This window comes from Protopterus annectens, chromosome 5.part1, assembly GCF_019279795.1.
Source record: "Protopterus annectens isolate FY-2018-M chromosome 5.part1, PAN1.0, whole genome shotgun sequence".
Taxonomy (NCBI): Eukaryota; Metazoa; Chordata; order Ceratodontiformes; family Protopteridae; genus Protopterus; species Protopterus annectens.
In genome coordinates this window covers 402,655,169-402,678,132 of record NC_056736.1, presented here as the reverse complement: position 1 = coordinate 402,678,132, position 22,964 = coordinate 402,655,169, and the positions used below count along the sequence as shown (strand labels likewise).

The window sequence follows — 22,964 nt, the reverse complement described above, 5'->3', positions numbered from 1 at the left end:
GTCCGATGTCAGAAAAAGTTAACAATTGCATTTCTTGTGGGAAGCAAATACCTCATAAGGACTTCCATTCCTATTGTATTCCTTGCCTAGACCCAGACCACAACGTCACAGGTTGTCGGTTTTGCGCTAGATTTAATAAACGAACTATCAAATGCTGTTTTGACTTCACACGGAATTACTTTGGTAGGAAATTTAATTATATCATGCCGTCGGAGCAGTCGACAACCGCCATTCCTAAAAAACGCAAGGATAAGGACAGGCAGCCTAGGAATAAGCCAGACACTGAGGTCTCAGCTGGGCCTGTCGCCTGTTCTCCGGTTTTCAGTGAGGCGCCTACGCAGCCCCTGATGACCGCAGAGCTGGAACCCCAGACAGCTGCGGATTCCCATGCGGAGTCTACTAGGCTGACGCAGCCATCTACCGACACTGGTGCAACAGAAACACCTTTGGTTACAGAGGGTGTCTTCAGACCGACTACACTCACCATTAAATCTTATGCTAAACTTAAAGCTCCTTTAAAACCAAAGAAAACTGTAAATCAGCCTACAGTTCAAGGCCCCATGCCTAAGAAACAGATGCTTAAGATGGCTGAAGATTTGATTACCCTTATCAGGGGTTCCCATCCCCCTCCTGATAAAAGACCAAGACAAGAGGAGGAATGTGCATCCTCTGACCAGGTTTCTCTCCCCTCAGATTCTTCTGAGGAACAGGATTACACCTTTCCACCCTATGAAGATTCTGATGCTGAAGACTCTATTCCCTCAGCATCTCCACCTGACTACTCCTTTGGGGAAATTTTACATACCATGAGGGAACATTTCCACTGGGAAGGCCAGGATTACTCAGATTCTAAGAAAAGGCTACAAGAGTTCCTTTTACTACCCCAGCACAGACCTCTTGCTATCCCTCCTGTTCTAGATATTGTGGATGATGTTTACTTGGAGTCTAGCTTAAATCCAAACTCTCTTCCTCCTGCTCCAGCCAAGCCAGACAGATACTACAGAGTACCTGACTCTCTCAAATTCTTTTATAAAAGCCCTGTAGCTGACCCAGAAACAATTTCCCAGGGTCCTAAGGGAGCAAAAGCTGCTATGGCTAAAAATCATGTGCCCTCTGAAAGGGATTCCAGAGCCCTAGATAGATGGGGAAAGAAAATATACACCTCAGCTACTCTGGCTATGAGAGAGCATTAAACTGCCAGTTTCATATGTTGAAATACCAACAATTCCTAATGTCTCAGTTAAAAAAAAAATGAGCACACATTCAGAACTGCCTGAATTCAAGGAAATGCAGGATCTGTTGCATGCAGCTGAACAGGTGGGCAAACATACTTTACAATGCGGATTTGATTCATTGGAAGCTTCTTGTAGAGCAGCTGTTACTGGCTCTGTCATACGTAGACATGCTTGGTTAAAAGAACAAACCCTCCCTGACCATGTTAAAGCAAAATTATTGGATGCACCTTTACAGCAGGATGTATTATTTGGTGTCAAAGCTGAAGAGGTTTTAAAGAAAATGGAGGATAAGGCAAAGTCTATGCAAACGGTCCAGGAATTTTTGCAGGTACAACCCCCTCATTTCAGCAGAAATTGGCCAACAAAAAACTGGTCCTTTCCAGCTTCAGACAGACCACAGAGGGGCAAATACAGACGCCCAAGGGGCAGAGGTCAGTCACAGGGCCCTTACAAACCTCGCCAATGGGATTCTGCTACGCAGAATGGAGGAGAAGACAGGCCCCAAGCTAGCAGAAGACAAACACACAATGACTCTATCCTCAAACTACCAAGCATATCTCTCCTGGCAGCTCCCTTGGGAGGAAAACTAGCATTTTTTTTCCCGACAACTGGCACATCCATCATAAAAGACAAATGGGTTCTAAACATTGTCTCTCAAGGATACAGATTCCACTTTCATACCTTACCAAGGATCAAAGGAATGCCAAACCTGCCACCAAATCAATGGGCAGAGGCACAAAAACAAATTACAGCTCTCATGAACATGAGAGCCATTCAACAGGTTCCTACACAGGAGCAAGGACAAGGATTTTACTCAAGACTTTTCCTAGTCCCAAGAAAGGACAAAGCATGGAGACCCATTCTGGATCTTTCAATTCTGAACACCTATCTGCAAGTACCAAAATTCAAGATGCTAACACTACAGCAGCTTCTTCCCATGTTGGGCAAGAATGCTTGGCTAGTCACTTTGGACCTCAAGGAGGCATACCTGCATCTCCCTATCAGACAAAATTGCAGAAGATACCTCCGCTTCATTGCAGGTTCAACGCATTATCAATTCTCTGCACTGCCCTTTGGCTTGTCTACTGCGCCCAGGGTTTTCACAAAATGCCTGGCACCAGTAATTGCATACTGCAGACAAAGAGGAATTCAAATATACCCATAACTGGATGACTGCCTTATTCAAGCAGAAAACCAAAGACATTCTTTTAAAGCATCTGGCATTTGAACACCTTCTAAGTTGCCTAGGGTACACAGTAAACAAAAAGAAATCAAAACTAGTACCCTCACAAAACATAATATTCCTGGGTGCCAGCTTGAATACAACGGCCCAGATGGCTTATCTCACGCCAGACAAGCAACGACAGCTGTTTCAATATTTCAAAATAATGGCAACAAAGACCCAACTCCCTGCAAGAAAAAATCTGCAGGCCTTGGGATTCATGGCATCTTGCATACTACTAATACCATTTGCAAAACTGCATATGAGGAAATTACAATGGTACCTGAAAAGTGTATGGACTCAGCACAGCCACAGCTTGGAAACAATGATACCACTCATTCCCTGCCTTCAACAGGAGTTTGTATGGTGGGCACAGGCATGTCACCTCAACAAGGGTCAGACTTTCACCTTACCCACAGCCAGGCAAACTATGACAACAGATGTATCGGACTATGCCTGGGGAGCACACATGGCAGGGCAATGCATTCAGGGCAAATGGACTATAGATCAGAGACATCTGCATATCAATCAAAAAGAAATGCTAGCAGTACAGAATGCCCTAACAGCTTTCAAGGACCTTCTATACCCAGGACAACTAATAATAAAGACGGAGAATACCACAGTCATGTGGTACATAAACAAGCAAGGAGGCACACATTCCTACCTTTATGCAGGCAAGCAATGACCTTGTGGAACACTGCACTGTCTTACCAGGTTCAATTACAAGCACATTTCCTGCCAGGAAAGAAAAACACATTGGCAGACGACCTAAGCAGAAACATCATGGATCCACACGAATGGAAACTAGATCCACAAGTGTTTGCAGTGATAGCTCAAAAATGGGGACGCCCAGACATAGATCTGTTTGCAAGCCCCCACAACCACCAACTTCAAAAATTTTGCACAAGGACCTTTCATCCACTAGCTTGGAAAGTGTGCGCCCTCTCATTCAGTTGGAAAACATTAACAGTGTACGCCTTCCCTCCACTACCTCTTCTAGCAAAGGTACTGCTGAAAGTCAGATTAGAGAGGCCACAAATGATACTCATTGCACCAGACTGGCCATGCCAGCATTGGTACCTAATTTTAAGGAACATGGCCCACGGCCCACCATGGATTTTGCCACAAATTCCTCACCTGCTCACCCAGCAAGACCATCAGATTCTGCACAGCCAGCTCAAGACTTTAAACCTGGCTGCATGGCAAATTACCTAAACAACCAGCCAAGACCTTTATCCAAAGCTATTATGGATGTCATTCTAGAGGCCAGGAGGTCCAGCACCAGGAAAGCCTATTCAGACAAATGGAAAAGATTTTGCGCCTGGAACCAGGCTAAAGGCCTAGACCCCCTTGATCCAAACATCCATCAGATTCTACAATATTTAACTGAGATGTTACACAAAGGACTTTCCTTTTCATCTATTAAGATCTACGCATCAGCAATTTCAGCACGGATCCTCCTTTATTCCCACTCCTAAGACAGTTCCTCAGAGGGGCTAAGAACTTAAGACCGCCAAGGAGAGCTCCAACACCTACTTGGGATCTCAACTTTGTTCTGGAAAAGCTTACACTGCCGCCCTTTGAACCAGCTTTTTCAGCTGACTTAAAACTGCCCTACTACTAGCAATAACCTCAGCTAGAAGAGTCTCAGAGCTACAAGCACTAATGGCAGTGGAACCTTTCATCTTTTTTCATCAGGACAGAGTCTCTCTATGAACTAATACTTCCTTTATGCCAAAGGTGGTATCCAGTGTGGCCCTAAACCAAACCATTCACTTGCCCACCTTCTTCCCAAATCCCCAGAACAAAGGAGAAAGACTCCTGCACTCTTTGGACATTCACAGGCAATTACGTTACTACTTGGATAAAACTAAGGCTTTCAGAAAAACTGACCAGCTTTTTGTAGCCTATGCTACAGGATCACAAGGAAAAGCCATCTCAAAACAGACCATTTCAAAATGGATAGGGCATTGCATACGTTTCTGCTACATGCATCATGGGAAACCAGTGCCTGCTAACATTAGGTCCCACTCCACCAGGGCTACAGCTACATCAGCAGCCTTTCTCAGGGGAGTGCCAACCAAGGATATTCTGGAGGCTGCTACTTGGAGTTCAGTGCACACCTTCACCAAACACCATCACTTACCTCTATACTCTAAGACTAGAGCTGATTTTTCCACTGCAGTTTTGCAGGGCTTACTAGCTTCTTCTAACCCTGTCTGACTCCACCTCCCATCCTTAGCTTTGGGATTCAACCCAAGTGTGGTGACTGCAGCAGGGTAACACGATGAACATAGTACAGTTTTGTACCTACCATAAATGTAGATGTTCGAGTGTTCACCCTGCTGCAGTCCAGGTTACCCTCTCTGAACTAGCTGAACTTATCTCTATCACTCTATACTATACTATACTACCTCTGTGGTGTATTTGCTTGTGCCCAAGGGTTTTGTTTTATGTTTATACAGCTATATGTATATGTATGTGTGTATGTATATATATATATATATATATATATATGTATATATATAGCCTACCTATTGGAGGCACCTGACATATGGGTCAAGAAAAACTGAAGAAAATGGCGTCGGATGCCTCTTATATACCCCTTTCGCACTGACGTCAGGGAAGAAGCGACAGCAAGCGACGCCGGACCAAGACTTTGGAATTCGGGCCGACTGCGGGACCGCCTGACGGCAGGATAACCCAAGTGTGATGACTGCAGCAGGGTGAACACTCGAACATCTACATTTATGGTAGGTACAAAACTGCTTTTTGTCCTTTATTCAATCCTTGAACTATTCGTAGTCTATTCATTTTCACATCTAATTATTTTGGTACTCTGTTCAATTATCCAGAAATGGCTTTGGTAAGCCATCCGACTACTGACATTCCAAAAAAAGTAAAGAAAAAGACCAACTGCATAGTTCCAAAGCTGCCGACGCTTCCATTAAGCTAGTCGCCAGTTCTCCGGTACTCAGTGAGGTGCTTTTGCAGCCCCTGATACCCGCTACTACAGATTTGCAGGCCTCTACTGAGACCCATTCGGAGTAAGGTATGCCGCAAGATGCTTCTTTGACTATGGAACCTATAGATGTCTCTACCTTGGATGGGTCTGGAGCCGCTGTGCAGGCACCGGCTTCTGAGGGTGTATTCAGGCCTTCTGACATGCATATTAAACAATGCCATCTTCTTCTTCAAGGCCTAAAACTCTATCCATGCCTAGAAAACCGATACCCAGACCTCATGGTCAGGCCCCTATGCCTAAAAAAACAAATAAGAATGGTTGAAAACCTTATTACTCTAATCAGGGGAAGCCACCCTTCTCCCTCTAAGAGACCTAGAACTGATATTCCTTCTGATTCTTCGGATCAAGTTTCTGAAATTTCTGTTTCTTCTGATGACCAGGATTTGCCCTTATTCTACCTATGAGGATTCTGATGCAGAGGACTCCATTCCCTCTGCTTCCCCTCCAGAAGATTTCTCTATTGTTGAAACTTTGCATACTCTTAGGGAGCATTTCTGCTGGGAAAGCCAGGATTACTCTGACTCTAAAAAGAGGCTTAGGGAATTCTTACTCCTCCCCCCTCAACACAGGCCTTTAGCTATCCCTGCTGTACTGGACATTGTAGATGATGCCTTCATGGAATCTAGCCTGGCCCCAGACACTTTACCTCCTGCTCCCAGGAAACCTGGCAAATATTTCTGAGTACCTAACTCTCACAAGTTCCTCTTTAAGAATCCTACTGCGGATCCAGAGACCATTTCATAGGGACCCAAAGGTATTAAGGCTACGACTTCCAAAAACCCTACTCCCTCTGATAGAGATTCCAGGGCCCTGGACAGATTGGGTAAGAAGGTATACACTTCTACTTAAACTGCCAGTTTCATTTGTTAGTGTCCGCAGCATATTATTGGATTACTTAAACAGAAAATTATGTTGATTCCTGACTGTGTTGAAAATAAAGAATTACATGATTTAATGCATTCTGCTGAACACGTTGGTAAACATACTTTGCAATGTGGTTTTGATTCCTTAGAGGCATCTTGCAGGGCTGCTGTCACTGGGTCTGTACTTAGAAGGCATGCATGGCTTAAGGAGCAAAACTTAGCAGACCATGTTAAAGCTAAATTACTAGATGCTCCCTTAAACCAAGACTGCATTTTTGGCAACAAAGCAGAAGTAGTACTTAAAAAGATGGAGGAAAAAGCTAAATCTATGCAAACTGTTAAAAGATTTCCTGCAAGTACAGCCTCCCAGATTTAGTAGGCACTGGCCTTCTAAGAATTGGTCCTTTCCCGTCTCTTCCAGGCGTTCTCAGTCCAAACCCAGGACCAGCAGACCACCCAGGTTTCAGTCTCAAGGTACTCTCAGGACTAAGTGGGGGGCTCCCTCTTCCAAAGCTGGAAGTGGTAAGGCACCCACCTATAATAAACTGTCACAATGACTTAACCTTAAACCTTACAAGCCCTGCTCAACTGACTGTTCCTTTAGGGGGAAAGATCGCCTGCATGCAAAAAACTGGGAACTCATTATCCAAGACAAATGGGTTCTAAATATAGTTTCCCATGGATACAGATTCCACTTCCACTCCTTACCAACCCCAATTGGTTGGCATGACCTACCCCCAAATCAGTGGGCAGAGGCTCAACAGCAGGTTCTCAGTCTTTGAAGTATCAGGGCTATTCAACCTGTCCCATTAGAGGAATGGGGACAAGGTTTTTACCGAAGACATTTCCTGGTATCCAGAAAAGACAGTACCTGGCGTCCATTTCTGGACTTGTCTATCCTAAACACCTTTTTGGTAATCCCAAAATTCAAAATGCTAACTCTTCATCAGTTGCTTCCCATGCTAGGATAATATGCCTGGTTGGCAACATTGGATTTAAAGGAAGCTTACCTGCACATCCCAATAAGGGAATCGTGCAGAAAATATCTACGCTTCATAGCAGGCTACATGCACTGTCAGTTCTCTGCACTGCCCTTTGGCTAATCTACTGCGCCCAGGGTATTCACAAAGTGCCTAGCTCCAGTCATTGCATTCTGCAGGCAAAGAAATATTCAAATATGCCCATACCTGGACGATTGTCTAATTCAGGTAGAAAGCCAGGACATACTATTAAATCATCTGGCATTTTTAAAGAAACAGCTGACCTCACTGGGGTACACGATAAAAAGAAATCTCATCTAGTACCCTGCCAACAAATTGTATTCCTGGGAGCAAGCTTGAATACAACTTCCCAGAGGGCCTACCTCATGCCAGAGAAACAAGTTTATTTGACAGCCTACTTGAAACTACTGGCCACAAAGACCAAGCTATCTGCAAAGAAAATACTGCAAGCCCTGGGTTTCATGGCCTATTGCATTCTACTAATTTCATATGCAAGACTGCATATGAGGAAACAACAATGGTATCTAAAAAGCCTATAGGCCTATAAAAAAAGGTAGCAAAATTATAATATATATATAAATATGTATATATATAAATATGTATGTATATATATATATACACACACATATGCATCAATATAAACTTTACCTTCATCTACAAGCAAATACACCACATAGGTTGTAGAAAAGAGAGAAGGAAAGATACATTTCAGAATGACAGGGGGATGGCGGGAGGGTAACCAGGACTGCAACAGTGAATACACTCGAACATCTACATTTATGGTAAGTGTACACAACTGTACTATGTTCTTCGTGTTATGGAACTCCCTCCCACCCACAATTACCTCCGTACCATCATGCACCCACTTCAAAACTTTACTAAAAGCACACCTAAAACATGCTGGCTATGCCCATCCAACCACTACCTTTCTTTCCACTCCACTAACTACTCTGATTATAGCAAGCTCAGATGCTCATAAGCCAGTACTTATTATACAGCAGGAACTTCTTCTTGTAACATTTGTTAATATATTTGACTCCCCATTTGGGGGGCACCTGACATCTGGGTCAAGAAAAACTGATTTAATGGCGTCGGCTGCATGTTTTATACTCCTGACGACCTGACGTCATGGAAGAAGGAGCAGCAACGGACACAGGACCCAAGGCTTTGTTAATCAGGCTGACTGAGGGCAACCTACCAGCAGATTACCCAAATGTAATGACTGCAACAGTGAATACACTCGAACATCTACATTTATGGTAAGTGTACACAACTGTACTTTTCTCTACTGCCATCAGATAAAGACAGCAAAACTGTGGACAGAAAGGGAAAAAAGGTATACACTTCCTCTACCCTAGCTTTCAGGGCAATAAACTACCAAACACGCACGGTGAAGTATGCCCTAGACCTGGTTGCTCAGGCCACCACTTTATTGGCTTCCGCCTCTGACTGTCCTGCCAAATCAGACATTACCTCCAAACTGTCCCCTGCCACTCAAGTAGCCAGATACACTATCCGTTGCAGTTATGTTTCAGCGAAAGCATCTGCCAGATCTGCTGCCACTACATCAGCCTTGCCACTACATCAGCCTTGCCCAGATACTTCTGGCTCAGATTACAGCCTCTGCCAGATGATTTTAAAGCCAAAATGATGGCTGCTACTCCAGACAACAACCTTCTGTTTGGCAAAAATGATACAGAACTTTTCAAAAACTTGCAAGAAAAAAGCAAGGAGCTGCAGGACATTAAGCACCTGCTGGTGTCCCCAGTGCCCAGATACTACAGGAACAACCTAGCCAAAACATCCCTTGTCAGAAGGGGCCCTTCCACCTCTTGCCCTTCTGCCAGACCACGTAGGGGACCTCAGAGACAACCTTATCCCAGACCCCTTCAAATTCCCCCCCCCCCAAATAAACAGCCCTTTCCAGATAGAGAGGGACCTTCCTCTGCGTGACTGCCTTGCCCAAGTGCCCCTGTCCACTTGCCTTACCCTATGCCTTCCCTTCTAGAAAATCACTTCTGGTCTGAGGGTTCTTTCCATCATCCAAAAAGGATACTTTCTATCCTGGAAAGAAAAGCCTACAGCAAAAAAAGATATCGTTCCCTCCCAAAAATCAACTCCCTCTACTTCTTCCCATCCTGGAGGAACTTCTCTCCCAAGGAACCATAGAACCAGTTCCCTCAGAACAGGAGGGACTAGGCTTCTACTCCTGCCTTTTCTTAGTCCCAAAAAAAGATAGCCCCTGGAGAGACCTATCCTGGACCTCTCATACCGAAACCTGTTCCTACAGGTCTTCTCCTCCAAGATGCTTTCCCTTTAAACTCTTTTACCCTTCATCCCATGTCAAGCCTTCATGGTCACTCTAGACCTGACAAATGCATACTTGCACATCTCAGTCAGACCCTCCTACAAGAGATTCCTATGCTTCTCTGGGCCCTCTTCTCATTTTCAATTTACTGCCTTGCCCTTTGGCTTGTCTAGGGCACCCAGAGTTTTTACCAAGTGCTTAGACCCATCCATCGCCCATTGCAGAACCAAGGGAGTACAAATCTACCCTTACTTGGATGACATTCTCATTTTGACAGAATCAAAGTCCACCCTTCTGACCCATCTCCAATTCACCATGTCCCTACTGCATAATCTGGGTTTCACCCTCAACCTTCAAAAATCCTCACTTCTCCCACAACAGGACAAGGTTTTCCTTGGGTGCAGAATCAGAACAGATCTAATGAGATCTTCCTCCCTCCAGACAAAGCATAGTCCCTCACCTCCCATTTTCTAAGCCTGTTGACAAAATCGCACCTGCCTGCAAGACGGTTTCTGTAAACTGTAGGTCTAATGGCTGCCATCATCCCCATGCTCCCACTAGCAAGGATGCACATGAGGAAATTCCAGTGGTACTTAAAGAATGTTTGTTCTCAGAGCCAACAGCCTCTAGACAAACTCATCCCTCTTCTGCGCTGCCTAAAAATAGAGCTGACCTGGTGAATTCAGCAGGTTTCCAGCAACCAGGGAATTCTTGTGCAGCTCCCTTCCACTACTCAAGCTATGCACACATGCATCAGACCTACGGTGGGGAGCAACCCTGCAGGGCTACAGGGTACAACAGGGCTGGTCCCCTGCCCTGCAAAAACAGCACATCAATGTCAAGGAAATGACTGCTGTCCTGCTAGCTCTAAAAGTCTTCCTTCCTATCCTGCAACCAGGGATACTCCACATTGTGACAGACAACACTACTTTCATGTGGTACATAACAAACAAGGAGGGACAAAGGCATACCAGTTATGTTGGATAACCCTGCAAATCTGGGAAGTGGCAGTAAAACACGACCTCTTCCTGAAAGCTTCATACATCCCCTCTCAGGAAAACAAGCAAGCGGACTTCCTCAACAGAACCTCCTCTGCAACACGAATGGATGTTGCACAGGGATACCTTTCTACACACAGTCCATCAGTGGGGCACACCTCAAGTGGATCTGTTTGCCTCCCCACCAGAACAGGCAACAAAACAAATTTTGCAGCAGGACTCACTCACCACTAGCCTGGAGAGTGGATGGCTTCAGCTTTAAATGGCAGGGAATGTTCCTATGCACCTTCCCTCCCTTTCCTCTAATTCAACAAAAATCAAGAAAGAACAGCCAAAAAATCTTGCTGGTGACTCCCTATTTCCAAGGCAACATTGGTTCCCCCTTCTGCTTTCCCTAGCCTAGGGCAATCATCACAAGTTACTCCACAAGGTGGACCTACTAACGCAGCAACAAAGATCCCTCCTTCACCCACAACCGTCTTTACTGCACCTAACTTTGTGGGTGATCATCTTTTGATCCCTTTTAAACAACACTACTCAGAAGATATGCTATCAGTCCTGAGGGAGGCCAGGAAACCAACTACTAGAAAAAAACTTTGTCTGAATGGCAGAGATTCTTGAAATGGTGTTCTCTTAGAGACAAGGACCCATTTCTGGCAGATCCACCCCATGTCCTGAACTGTACCTGTGAACTCATTAAGGAGGGGCTAGTTTACTCTTCTGTCAAAGTCCATCTTTCTGCCATTTCTGCATGCCTGCCTTTACAGCCATCTCTTCTTTCCAGACTGGAAGTAAAACTTTTCCTGAGAGGGATCTTGCACATCAGACCACCAAGAAAGCCCATCCCTATGCACAAACCCCTCCTTTATGCCCAAAGTAGTAAATTAACTATCCTTAAACCAGTCTATTCACCTACCCACTTTCTTCCCCTCCCCTACTAACTCTGCAGAGAGGATTCTCCATTCTTTGGATGTCCATAGACAACTGAAATTCTACTTCGACAAAACTAAGTCCTTCTTAAAATCTGACCAACTGTTCATTTCCTTCCATCCCAGGGCTTTGTGTAAGGCAGCCTCCAAACAAACAGTCTCCTCCTGCATCAGGAAATCCATCCGCTTTTGCTACTCTCATCATCACAAACCATTGCCTCAAGGAGTGCGAGCACATTCTACCAGAGGTATGGCTACCTCAAAGACCTTCATGAAAGGGCTAGACATAGCCTCCATTATGGAGGCAGCCACCTGGTGTACAGTCCATACTTTCACTAAGCACTACAAGCTCGACCAGGTCTCTAGAGCCAGGGCAGGATTTGCCAGGGCAATCCTGCAGAGATTCCCGGAATCTTCTACCTCTGCCACCTCCCAACATTCCTCCTAGTTGTGGTACTGTCCCACAGAATGAATACTGCAGCATGTGAATAGAAGGACATAGAATAGTTGTGTAAAATCTTACCATAACCATAAATGTCCTTCTCTTCCATGTTGCAGTATTCCATCCCACCCTCCAACCCCCTGGTATCCTCAGTCTTCACCGGTGTATCCCCTCTCAACAGCCCTGCAGGGACATTTGCTTTTGCTTCTCCTTGACCTTGTAGTCTCTTCTCTGGGCTTCAAGTTCTGAGGTCTGTGCGTGCCAACGTCACATTTATACTCCATGGTTTATGACCCTACGTGTGACTTCGCATGCACCTATGGCATCCAGGCGTAAGCTTTTATATAGGAGCCGACGTCGGGTCGCCTGAGGGCTGGAAATCCCACAGTACGAATTCTGCAACATGGAAGAGAAGGACATCTATGGTTATGGTAAGATTTCACACAACTATTATTTTCTGGCTATTAATCTCAGGTTTTGAATTGTTTAATAAGGTGTGGGGTTGATGTACTTGACAATGAATAGCAACTGTTTGATTATAGTTGTTTATGTATATTATGCATATGTGTATATATTTATACACACACACACACACACACATATATATATATATATATATATATATATATATATATATATATATATATATATATATATATATATGTATATTTAGGAGGCATGTTCTCGCAAAAAACATATTTTTTATTTGCATGTTCAGTGGTTATGTCTCTGAGCATGCACATAAGTGTCAATTTTTTTTTGTTAATCTTTGTTGTTGATCTCTAGAAGTTTTAATTAACTTCTGTATATCCCTATATAAAATGTGGATTTTTTTAATATTGTGGAATCCTTCAAATATGTAAATTTTGCATTTCACACTTTTGTGTTTAGTTTCCTGTGTTTTATGATTGTTTAAATTTAGATTACTAGAAAGATATTCTTTTGTATTCAGATTGGATCTGTTGTGTTGCCTGATCTTGCATGTTTTTAAATCTCACTGTTTTTGTGATTCACTTTGATACTGATGTAGATGCTTTTACTCATTGAAAAATGTCTGCTTGCTTTAAATATTACTTCAAGTACTGTTAGTGCTCCTGACCACTGCACATATTTGAAGCTTGTTTTAACTGGATAAAAATAAGTGTGAGTGTGAGTTTGGTGTGGAGTGATTATTTTTCTTGAGCACTCTTTGGTTGGGAAACTAGCTACTACAAAAATAACCTCCTTTGATTTTTGAAAAAGAGTTTAGATGGAAAGCTTTCCTGTATAACAGAGATGGCTTTAAGCATTTTCTAATGTTTCAGATAGTTGCGTCCAAAGAGCTGAAAGTTATAGACGTCTGTAGGAAATATGAGTACACAATCAAGAAGTCCCTGTATCTTTACATGTCCAAAATTCTGAAGAAGTATGAATTTATTGTTTTTGTGGAGTGTAAATCCATTATGCTGTTAGACACTTGGCCTAAGATCATAAAGAAATTGATCTACAGAGGAATAAGATTTAATAAGCATTCCATTAGATTTGTTAGTCCTTTAGATGTTTGTTCACTTAATGTAAAATGAATGGACTACTGGGTGAGGGAACAATGAAAGACAATGATCACTTTTAACACAATGTTACATTTGATAATAAAAATTGTGTCTACTGACGTGTCATCATGGTGTCTTAAATTTGCAGAAAAGGAAGCCTGTAATTCCTCAAAAGATTTTAAATGCTGATTCTGAAAACATATGTAGGTATAAAACATATTCTTTTGCTTCACAGTCTTGCAAGAGCAAAGGACTCTCGTAGAGACAGGAATCCCAATCAAGGAAGCCATCTTGTGTGAATAATATGCCCAAGAGCTTTTGGCATCTGTATACTTCCTTAAGGAATCGAAAGTCAGACAAATATTGATGATTTGTGATGTTCTGATTGATTAAAACAGTGGATATAAAAAGTGTATACACCCCTGTTAAAATACCAGGTTTTTGTGATATAAAAAAATTAGACCACAATAAATCATTTCAAAACTTTTCCCACCTTTAATGTGATCTATAACCTGTACAATTCAATTGAAAAGCAAATCTGTTAGGGGAAATATAAAAAAACATGCAATAAACTGGTTGCATAAGTGTGAACATCCTTAAACTAATACTTTGTTGAGGCACCTTTTGATTTAGTTACAGCATTCAGTCTTCTTGGGTAGGAGTCTTATCAGTATGGCACATCTTGACTTGGCAATATGTGCCCACTCATCCTTGCAAAAACGCTCCAAATCTGTCAGATTGCGAGGGCATCTCTTGTGCACAGCCCTCTTTTGGTCACCCCACAGATTTTCTATTGGATTTAGGTCTGGGCTGTGGCTGGGCAATTCTAAAACTTTAATTTTCTTCTGGTGAAGCCATTCTTTTGTTGATTTGGATGTATGCTTGGCGTCATTGTCGTGTTGAAAGGTGAAATTTCTTTTCATTTTCAGCTTTCTAACAGGGTCTATATTATAACAGCAAATACTTAAAATGGCGAACGCTGTATAATCAATCCTAAAATGTCGAAATGGCAAAATGCCGAATACACGGAACAGCGATATTTTCCCAGGGAAAAAAAATCGCTGCTCCATAATAATAATAAAAAAAAAAAAAAAAAAAAACACAAACACAAAATAGTGTGTGTGTGTGTGTGTGTGTGTGTGGGGGGCATAAATGTACCAACTCCGGGATCGCACCACGGTGGAGGAAATGGCAAAGTCTCAAAAACGGCCCAGTGATTTTTTTTCCTTGGAAAAAAAATCGCTGTTCTGTGCATTTGGGATTTTGCTGTTTTGATTAAAAAGGATCGATTAAACAGAGTTTGCTGATTTAATAGGGACCCTTCTAGCAGAAGCCTGAAGGTCTGGGGCCAAAAGTGACTGCTGTTTGGAACTGTTAATAATTCCTTCCACCTTGACTAAAACCCCAGTTCCAGATGAAGAAAAGCAATCCTAAAGCTTGATACTGCCACCACCATGTTTCACCGTGGAGATGGTGCTCTTTTGGTGATGCGAAGTGTTATTTTTGCGCCAAACATACCTTTTGGAATTGTGGCTAAAAAGCTCAACATTGGTCTCATCAGACCATGGTACATTTTCCTACTTGCTTTTGGGAGACTTGACTTATTGTTTTGCAAATTTTAGTCAGGCCTGGATGTTTTTCTGTGTAAGAAAAGGCTTTGTCTTGCAAACCTACCCCATAGCCCAGACATATGGAGAGTACAGGAGATTGTTGTCACATGTAGTACACAACCAGTACTTGCCAGCAATTCCTGCAGTTCCTTCAGTGTTGCTGTAGGTCTCTTGGCAGCCTCCCAGACCAGTTTTCGTCTGGTCTTTTCAGCAATTTTGGAGTGTAGTCCAGTTCTTTGCAACATCACTGTTATACCATATTTTCTCCACTTTTTGATGACTGTCTTCACTGTGTTCCATGGTATATCCAATGCTGTGGAAATTTTTTTTACCCATCTCCTGACTGACTCGTTCAGCTCAACAATGAGATCCCTTTGATGCTTTGTAAGCTCTTTGCGAACCATGGTGTTTGCTGTAGTAGGCAACAGAGTAAATGTCAGGAAAAGCCTACTACGACAGCTGAACTTTATTTGGGGTTAATCAGAGTCTCTCTAATTGATGGCATATGTGTACCAAGAAGACTGAATGCTGTAATTAAATAAAAATGTGCTTCAACAAAGTATTAGTTTAAGGCTGTGCACAATTGTGTAACCAGCTTATTGCACGTTGAATTGTACAGGTTATAGGTCACATTACAGGTGAGAAAAGTTTTGAAATGATTTATTGTGGTCTAATTTTTTATATCACAAAAACCTGGCATTTTAACAGAGGTGTGTACACTTTTCATATCCACTGTATTTTTTAGTTAATGTCAGAGCATGCGGCAGTTTGATGGCAAGTGGCATAAATCATGGCCATATGATTTCAAAGTAAACAATACTGTAGAAGCCTGGGTAGTTAACCAATAAGGACCATTTGTTGTATAGTATCAAGTATGAACAGTTTTTAAATTGATGCTTGTAACCTTATAGAGTAGTTAGTCAGAGTCGTCTTCCCCTCCCCTTGTTTAATGAAGGAACTCACTGCTCCAGTTTTTACTCGCATCACAGAAATGGCAAAACTTACTGGTCCCATTTTTAAGGAACCTGATGAAGTAATACAAATGTATAGTCTGGATAAGGAAGAGGACTTTTTGGTACAATATCCTCTTGATTAAGATTAATTTGGTGGGTAGATTTCCTTCTCCCTGCTTGTCTAACTGTGTAGATAGTACCTTTTCTTTACTCTAAGGTGCCTTGTAACTGTGGAGGATGGTTCCAGAATAAGACTTAATATCTGATAGAAGTGAAACCCCATTAAAAATTGTGAAGGTTAATATAGGCAGCTGAAGGAGTGAAATACCCTGCTAAAATAGAAGGCTTTGTTGGATTAATGTTATAACCAGTGATGGGGTTTCCGGGCATCAAGTATATCCCAGCGTTGTACAACAGATAACAGGATTTGAACAAGCTGATGTGTTAATGCTTCTGAACCATTAAGACCTGAAGGAGATGCCAGCAACATTCTTAATAAGCTAGCCAGTGGTTTCAGTGTCAAGTAAGAAAAGTAAAGACACTGAAGGATAGCCTTGGTTTTCACTGTGTTGATACTCAAAGGTGCAGAAATATCAAACAAGACTAACAATAGTTGTAGATTTAGTGTATGTTTGTTATTTTTGCTGTGTCTTCTCTGCCCATCAAAGTGTCATGTTCAACTGAACTGCCTTTATTTTCATTAAGAATAAAAAAAATAGATGGACATAGCTGCAGCCTCTGCTGTGAAAGGTCTCCAAAGCACAAAATCCAACATAAATGACCAGCACAAACTTGTAGTGGATTTCTTTTTTATTACAATAGTCAGGAAACCAAAGTGAGCAAACATACCTAGTTTCACCACTCATGGTGGCTTCATGAGTTAAACGAAAATGTGACTCATCCCATTAAGTAGAAGCAAAGTAATTATGTGGTCATCCCAGCCTGTCGAAGTGATTGTAATTTACAGAAGGAAACAACATCAGAAGTAATCATGTTTTTAACATAAATGTGTGGGAGTAATACTTATTACTATATAATATTCATGCTTTTACCCTGTTGGATAAAGATTAAAGTGTTAAACAGTAATTGAAGTGGCTTAAAGAGTACACCTGAATTAACAGTTTAAAAATGTTCCTTTTTTCGGTACTTTTCCGTTATCGGGGCAACACTGTTAATGCGAGCATTCATCTGTGATCCAGTCCCTTAACTTGGCTGTCAAGCACATCTGTAAAACAATCTTTTATGTAATAATTAGTTTGCAGACAATAACAGTTAATTCCAACTGTTATACACGTCTGTTTAACAGACGCTTCAACGTACTGCATTACAGCTGAACCACCACATGAAACTGCTGCCCCGATACGTTACACAGGCAGAGTTTTCAAAAATAAGGCGATTCATCATGTTTATATAACAGTTCTGTCTGAAAAGTAATATTATGGCGATATATACACCACTTTACTTCCATGAAATGAACTATCTCCCAGTGGTGAAACTCTGCAAAGCCGTACTCATGCTCAATATATTTCATCCAGCAGATCGCAGTTCTCCTTTAGCCATGTGAAATGATGTTAAAAAAAAAAAAAAACAGGAAATTGCTCTCTCTGTTTTTCCCGTGAAGTGATTCCAACACTTACCTTGTTAAGATTAGGCTTGGACACGAATTAGTAATGTAAAGCCCTTGTAAAATCAGAAATTATCTGCACATCCTAACAACGGTCATTTACAGTGGGTAGCTAAATCAGTAGCTGACGCTTTGAAAAAGAGAAACGGTTTGTGGTTCCAGACTGTAATTGGATCTTCGCGGCTGCAAGATGGCAACTAGGGATAATTACAGATTTGGATGTGGATTTTTTTCAATAATACATTTGACAGTCACAGCAAGACGTTATCGCGTTCGATTCTCAGCTAGAGCGTCTTCTGTGTGGAGGCATGTGTGAATGGGCGTGCCTTACTTGAAGGTTGTGTGTCAGGGCTGGTAACGCGGCACGTAAAAATCCACTACGTAAAAATCCACTACCAAACATTAGCAGACCAGAGTTCCGCTGTGGCGACCCCTATCCGGGATAAGCCGAAAGAAACAACAACAGCATTTGACAGTCTGCCTGATTTCCCTACAGTGGACAACAACCTTTCTTGTATAGATACCAAAATTACTGCTGTTCCCAGTCATACACTTGTCTTTACCAGTAAATTCAGTTGTGCCGTGTATAGTAGTATGTGTCTGTAGCACATTTGAAACTTTCTTGCCTTTACTATCAGGTGTTCCACTATGTACATATTTATGGACATTACAAAACACCTGTGGAATGTAAAGTGCTCTACACTGACACTGGTTTAGACAAATAATCCATGAGGTATTGCAACCAGTGGTCAAGCATCTGTATGAATTTTGAGTAGAAAAAGCAGAAGTATATAATATATATTTGCATGCTGGAGAATATTTGCATGACATACGTCCACTCGTGCTCTTTGAAGCTGAAACTGTACAATGTCCAAAACACAACTTGTATTTCAAATTAAATGCTCTTCTACACACACATACACACACACACACATACACACGTCTGTATTGATACTGGACCAATTATTCTAAATCTCCTATTTTATTTTAAAAGATGTTGGTGTAGCATGCATAATAACTCTGATAAAAAACGTCACCTTCATTTTATTTCTACTTATATTGCAATGGAATGTCTCTGTGCAGATGTTTAACTTCTCTGGATTTCTTCAGTTCTGCTTCTGAATGTTCTGTGTGTTGGAATCTTTGACTTACTTCATCAGATATTTTTTTCCAAATCAGTTGTATCAGGGAAAATAGATTTAAGGCACATAAGTTATTTATTTATTTATTTAAATTTGTTGATCGGGAGTGTCCGACTGGACGTAGGTCCATTTTCAGCAGAGGCCCGGGGAGAAAAGCTCCACAGTTAAAATAAACAGACAGTATTTACATTGGATTACATAATGATTAACAATTTACATAGCAATTACTTGCAACATATTTACAGATGAAGAACATAGTACATCAGTAGACAACTAGAATCTTTATCTGTGAAGTGCATACCAGACATTAACAAATGTTACAAGAAGAAGAAGTTCGTGCTGTATAATAAGTACTGGCTTATGAGCATCTGAGCTTGCTATAATCAAGGTAGTTAGTGGAGTGGAAAGAAAGGTAGTGGTTGGATGGGGTGGATGATATTAGAGTGGGAGTTGCAAGGGCATAGCCAGCATGTTTTTAGTTGCACTTTTAGTAAAGTTTTGAAGTGGGTGCATGATGGCATGGAGGTAATTGTGGGTGGGAGTGAGTTCCATAATTTGGCTATGGCGCAAGAGAATAGTGCTTCACCAGCAGAGTTATTGGCTTTAGTGATCTGCAAGTGATTTTTGCTGCTGGATCTTAGTGGTCTGGTGGTGTGATAGGGTTGGAGTAGATTCTGGAGGGATGGGACATTTAGTGGATGGTTTACTAGTTTGTGGGCGAGTGAGAGTTGATACCACTGAAGGAGGTGAGGGAGTTCAAGCCAGCCCAGTTCAGCAAGTGAGAGAGAGTGGCGAATTTGGCAATTTTGTTGTAGCAGGTCTCTAGCTTGTTTAGATCACATTGCCTTAGGTTGGTATATATTGGAGAGGCATAAAGTAGGGTGGAGATAAGTTGGGAATTTGCTACTGAAATCTTTGCTGCTTTGGTGAGAAATTGCTTATTTCTGTATAACGCTCCTAGTTTTTTTGTGGACTTTTTTTTATAGTCATGGATATGTGAATGTCAAATTTTAGTTTATTGTCTATTTCCACTCCTAGCAATTTGGTGTATTCAGTTGGGTATATAGTGGTGTTGTCTTTTGCCGTGATGTTAAAGTGAGAGTTGTTTTGAGTATGTTTGCTGGGTTGGAAGATGAGTAGTTTAGTTTTGTTTGGGTTGAGTATTAATTGGGCATTGGATAACCATGTTTCAACAAAGGAAAAGGCTTCTTGTGTGACTTTTTGCAGTTTTGGTAGGGACTGGGCTGAGCAGATGATGGTCGAGCCATCTGCGTATTGTATGAGTGTGCCATGTTTGGTGTCAGAGGCTAGATTATTGGTGTAAACAGAGAAGAGTAGGGGTCCAAGGATGGATCCTTGGGGAACCCCTATGGAGATAGGTAGTTGGGGAGATATGTCATTCTGCCATACAACGGATTGTTGGCGGTCAGACAGGTAACTCTGAAACCAGTTGGTGACCGATTGTGAGAAGGATAGGTTATTGAGGACAGAGATAAGTTGTTTGTGTGGGACCATGTCAAATGCTTTAGATAGGTCTAGGAAAGTAGCAGAGGAGAGATAGCCATTGTTTTTATGCTGAAGGATAGTGTTAGTAAAGGAGAGTAAGGCAGTGGTGGTGCTATGGTTTGGTCGGAAACCATGCTGAGTACTGGAAAGGAGGTTGTTAGTAAGGAGGTGTATGCATCTCTCTAGTATTTTGGAGAGTGGAGAGAGAATAGCTATGGGGCGGTAATTGGTTAGTACTGTGGAGGGTCCGCCTTTGTGGAGGGGAATTATATGTGATACTTTCCACAGTGTGGGAACATAACTTTCTGACAGAGAGAGGTTAATCTAGATGGATACTGGGTAGGCCAGAGCATCAGCTGCGATTTGTAGGTATTCACTTGGGAGGCTGTCTGCTGCTAATTTAGTGGGTTTAAGTTTAGTTAAGAGTTTTTTTTATGTTCAGTATGATCCTAGCGTGTATTTTGTATGGCAGCTAGTAGCAGTGAGCAAAGAATTTGTGAGAGAAAGGTTTATGATATAAACTAGTATTTAAGGTAGCATTTAATATGAAACATTCAGCATTTGCTAAGTAAACTAAAAAAATCCATCAATGGTTATTTGGTCCCATCCTAAATAAGACAGCAGTAGTCTCCATGTAACAATAGAGGATAAATGGAAGCTTCTGTGTGCATGTTTGGCTGCAAAATACCCCATATTGATGTTCACGTGTACAGGGGCAAATGGAGTAGAACCATATTGTGCACTTGTAATTACTGCCTTTTGCAAGCTGTCCTACTCACAGGTGATGTGACATGTCAGTAATTTCATCATTGTCTCTTGAGCAACATTTGTAGGTTGTGCCACATTTCTTCCCCTTTCCTCGGGTTGAAATCATAAGTGCCCATGACTCTCTATATCTTCTCAGTGGCTTTGGTCACATTAGGCATTATTTTGAAGAGGAACATCTGTCTTACTTGCCCTGTCTGCTCACAGCACTCTATCTGTGCTGCTTCTGAAGCGATCAAGGTTTGTTCCCAGACCTCTGTTACTAGCATTGCAGATAGAGATCCAGGCTGTAACAACTACAAACTTTTTAGATATGTTTACAGAAATGGCACCTTTGTAGACCAAACACCCAAATGCCACCTTTTTTGTTACCATAGTGATTTGTCTCCTGGAATGAGTCAGGTGCTCAAATGATTTTAGAAAGAAACAAGTTTTGTTCTGGTTGTTAAGTTTTAGCCCCTGTCGACTGCATGTTCTTGAACTGTTTTGAATAAAATTCCGCAGTGCTGAATCAGAAAAAAAGTAGAAAGCAGTACCTGTGTGCCTATTTGTAGTTTTACTGTTTCAAATTCCAGACATTTTATCATCTTACTTTTCTATAGCATAATTTTGCATTTAAAGTGACTTTATTGTGACAGAATTTTATCTGCATAATATTCAACAATCCCTTGTTTCTTTTCACAGAACATTTTAGCTGGGATGAATATTTAAAGGGAAGTGGTGCCATTGCTGCTCCAGCTCATAGTTTCAGACAGGTATGTAGCTGTGTCCTGGTTTATTTTTGTATCTGGTGGGCATGGGTTGACTCTTGGATATAAAGCGATTCTTCACAGTTATGTTCTGAATAGGCCCAAGTATTAACTTTTTCTGAACAAGGCTAGTAATATAATGACATTTTTAAATTTTACTTTTGGACTGTACAGTTTTATATGCACATCACCTTTGTTATTGTTACTGTTTGATCTTTTGGCACGGCTTGTGTAAGTGGGATCCACTCAGAAATAAGAATTTTTTTTGTAATTCATGCATATTTTATTACTTGACTATCATATTGTCTGTGACAGAAGGACTGATATACCAGTAAAGTAGAAATGGGTGAAGTTTGCAGACTTTTGGTAGTTTTTGGGGTCCCCTTAAAAAGTACTTTAGAAGCACTTCGCTTTTGATGCAGTTGTAGGTGGTCTGACTTGCAACAACAGGCGGACAACAGATAACTTCACCTGCTGAAAATGTTATGAATTTATATGTATTTGCTAATCTGGGTCATAGTTTCTTGCCAAATATGTTGGTTTCCACCCTTCACCTAACTTGTAAGTTATCACTGTAGAACTATGGGCCAGGTTTGAGGCATTGCTTGTCACTTCAGTTTTGTGAAATGGCATCAAAGTGCATGCATGCCTTATCAGTTTGCTGTGGAGTGTTTAGCTGTAGATTGTTTGCCAAATATCGTTTCACTGTTATGCATTCCCTGCTGAGGGTCGCAGTAGCAGAAGGGCAGATCAAAATTCCATTTCCCCAGTCGCATAATAGGTTGACCTGAAGGATCCACAGTTCTCCCAAGGTCATCTGAGGTGTAATCCTTCTAGAATATTCTGGGTCTGTGGAGTTTGCTACCCATGCAAAAGCTGTTTAGTGAAAGATCAGTAGCAGCATATAGAAGTAGTTTCACAGAGAATGAAGTAAATATATGGATGTGTGTCTGCTGTAGATGTGCACGTTTCTTTTGGTGTCCCTAAAAGCTTGAGTTTGGGAAAAGAAAAATAAAATTTTCCCAAAGGGAAAAATTTTAAAAAAGGAAATTTTTTACCCTGA

The 22,964-nt window shown here is 41.6% G+C and overlaps 1 protein-coding gene across 1 annotated transcript in view; it reads left to right on the top strand.

Moving 5' to 3' along the window:
• Window positions 1-22,964, top strand: part of SCML2 (Scm polycomb group protein like 2) — a 2,608,432-nt gene that overhangs the window by 774,110 nt on the left and 1,811,358 nt on the right. The window contains exon 4 of the mRNA XM_044073060.1: window positions 21,837-21,907. Coding sequence (XP_043928995.1) covers window positions 21,837-21,907 — 71 coding nt within the window. The remainder of the gene's footprint in view (window positions 1-21,836; window positions 21,908-22,964) is intronic.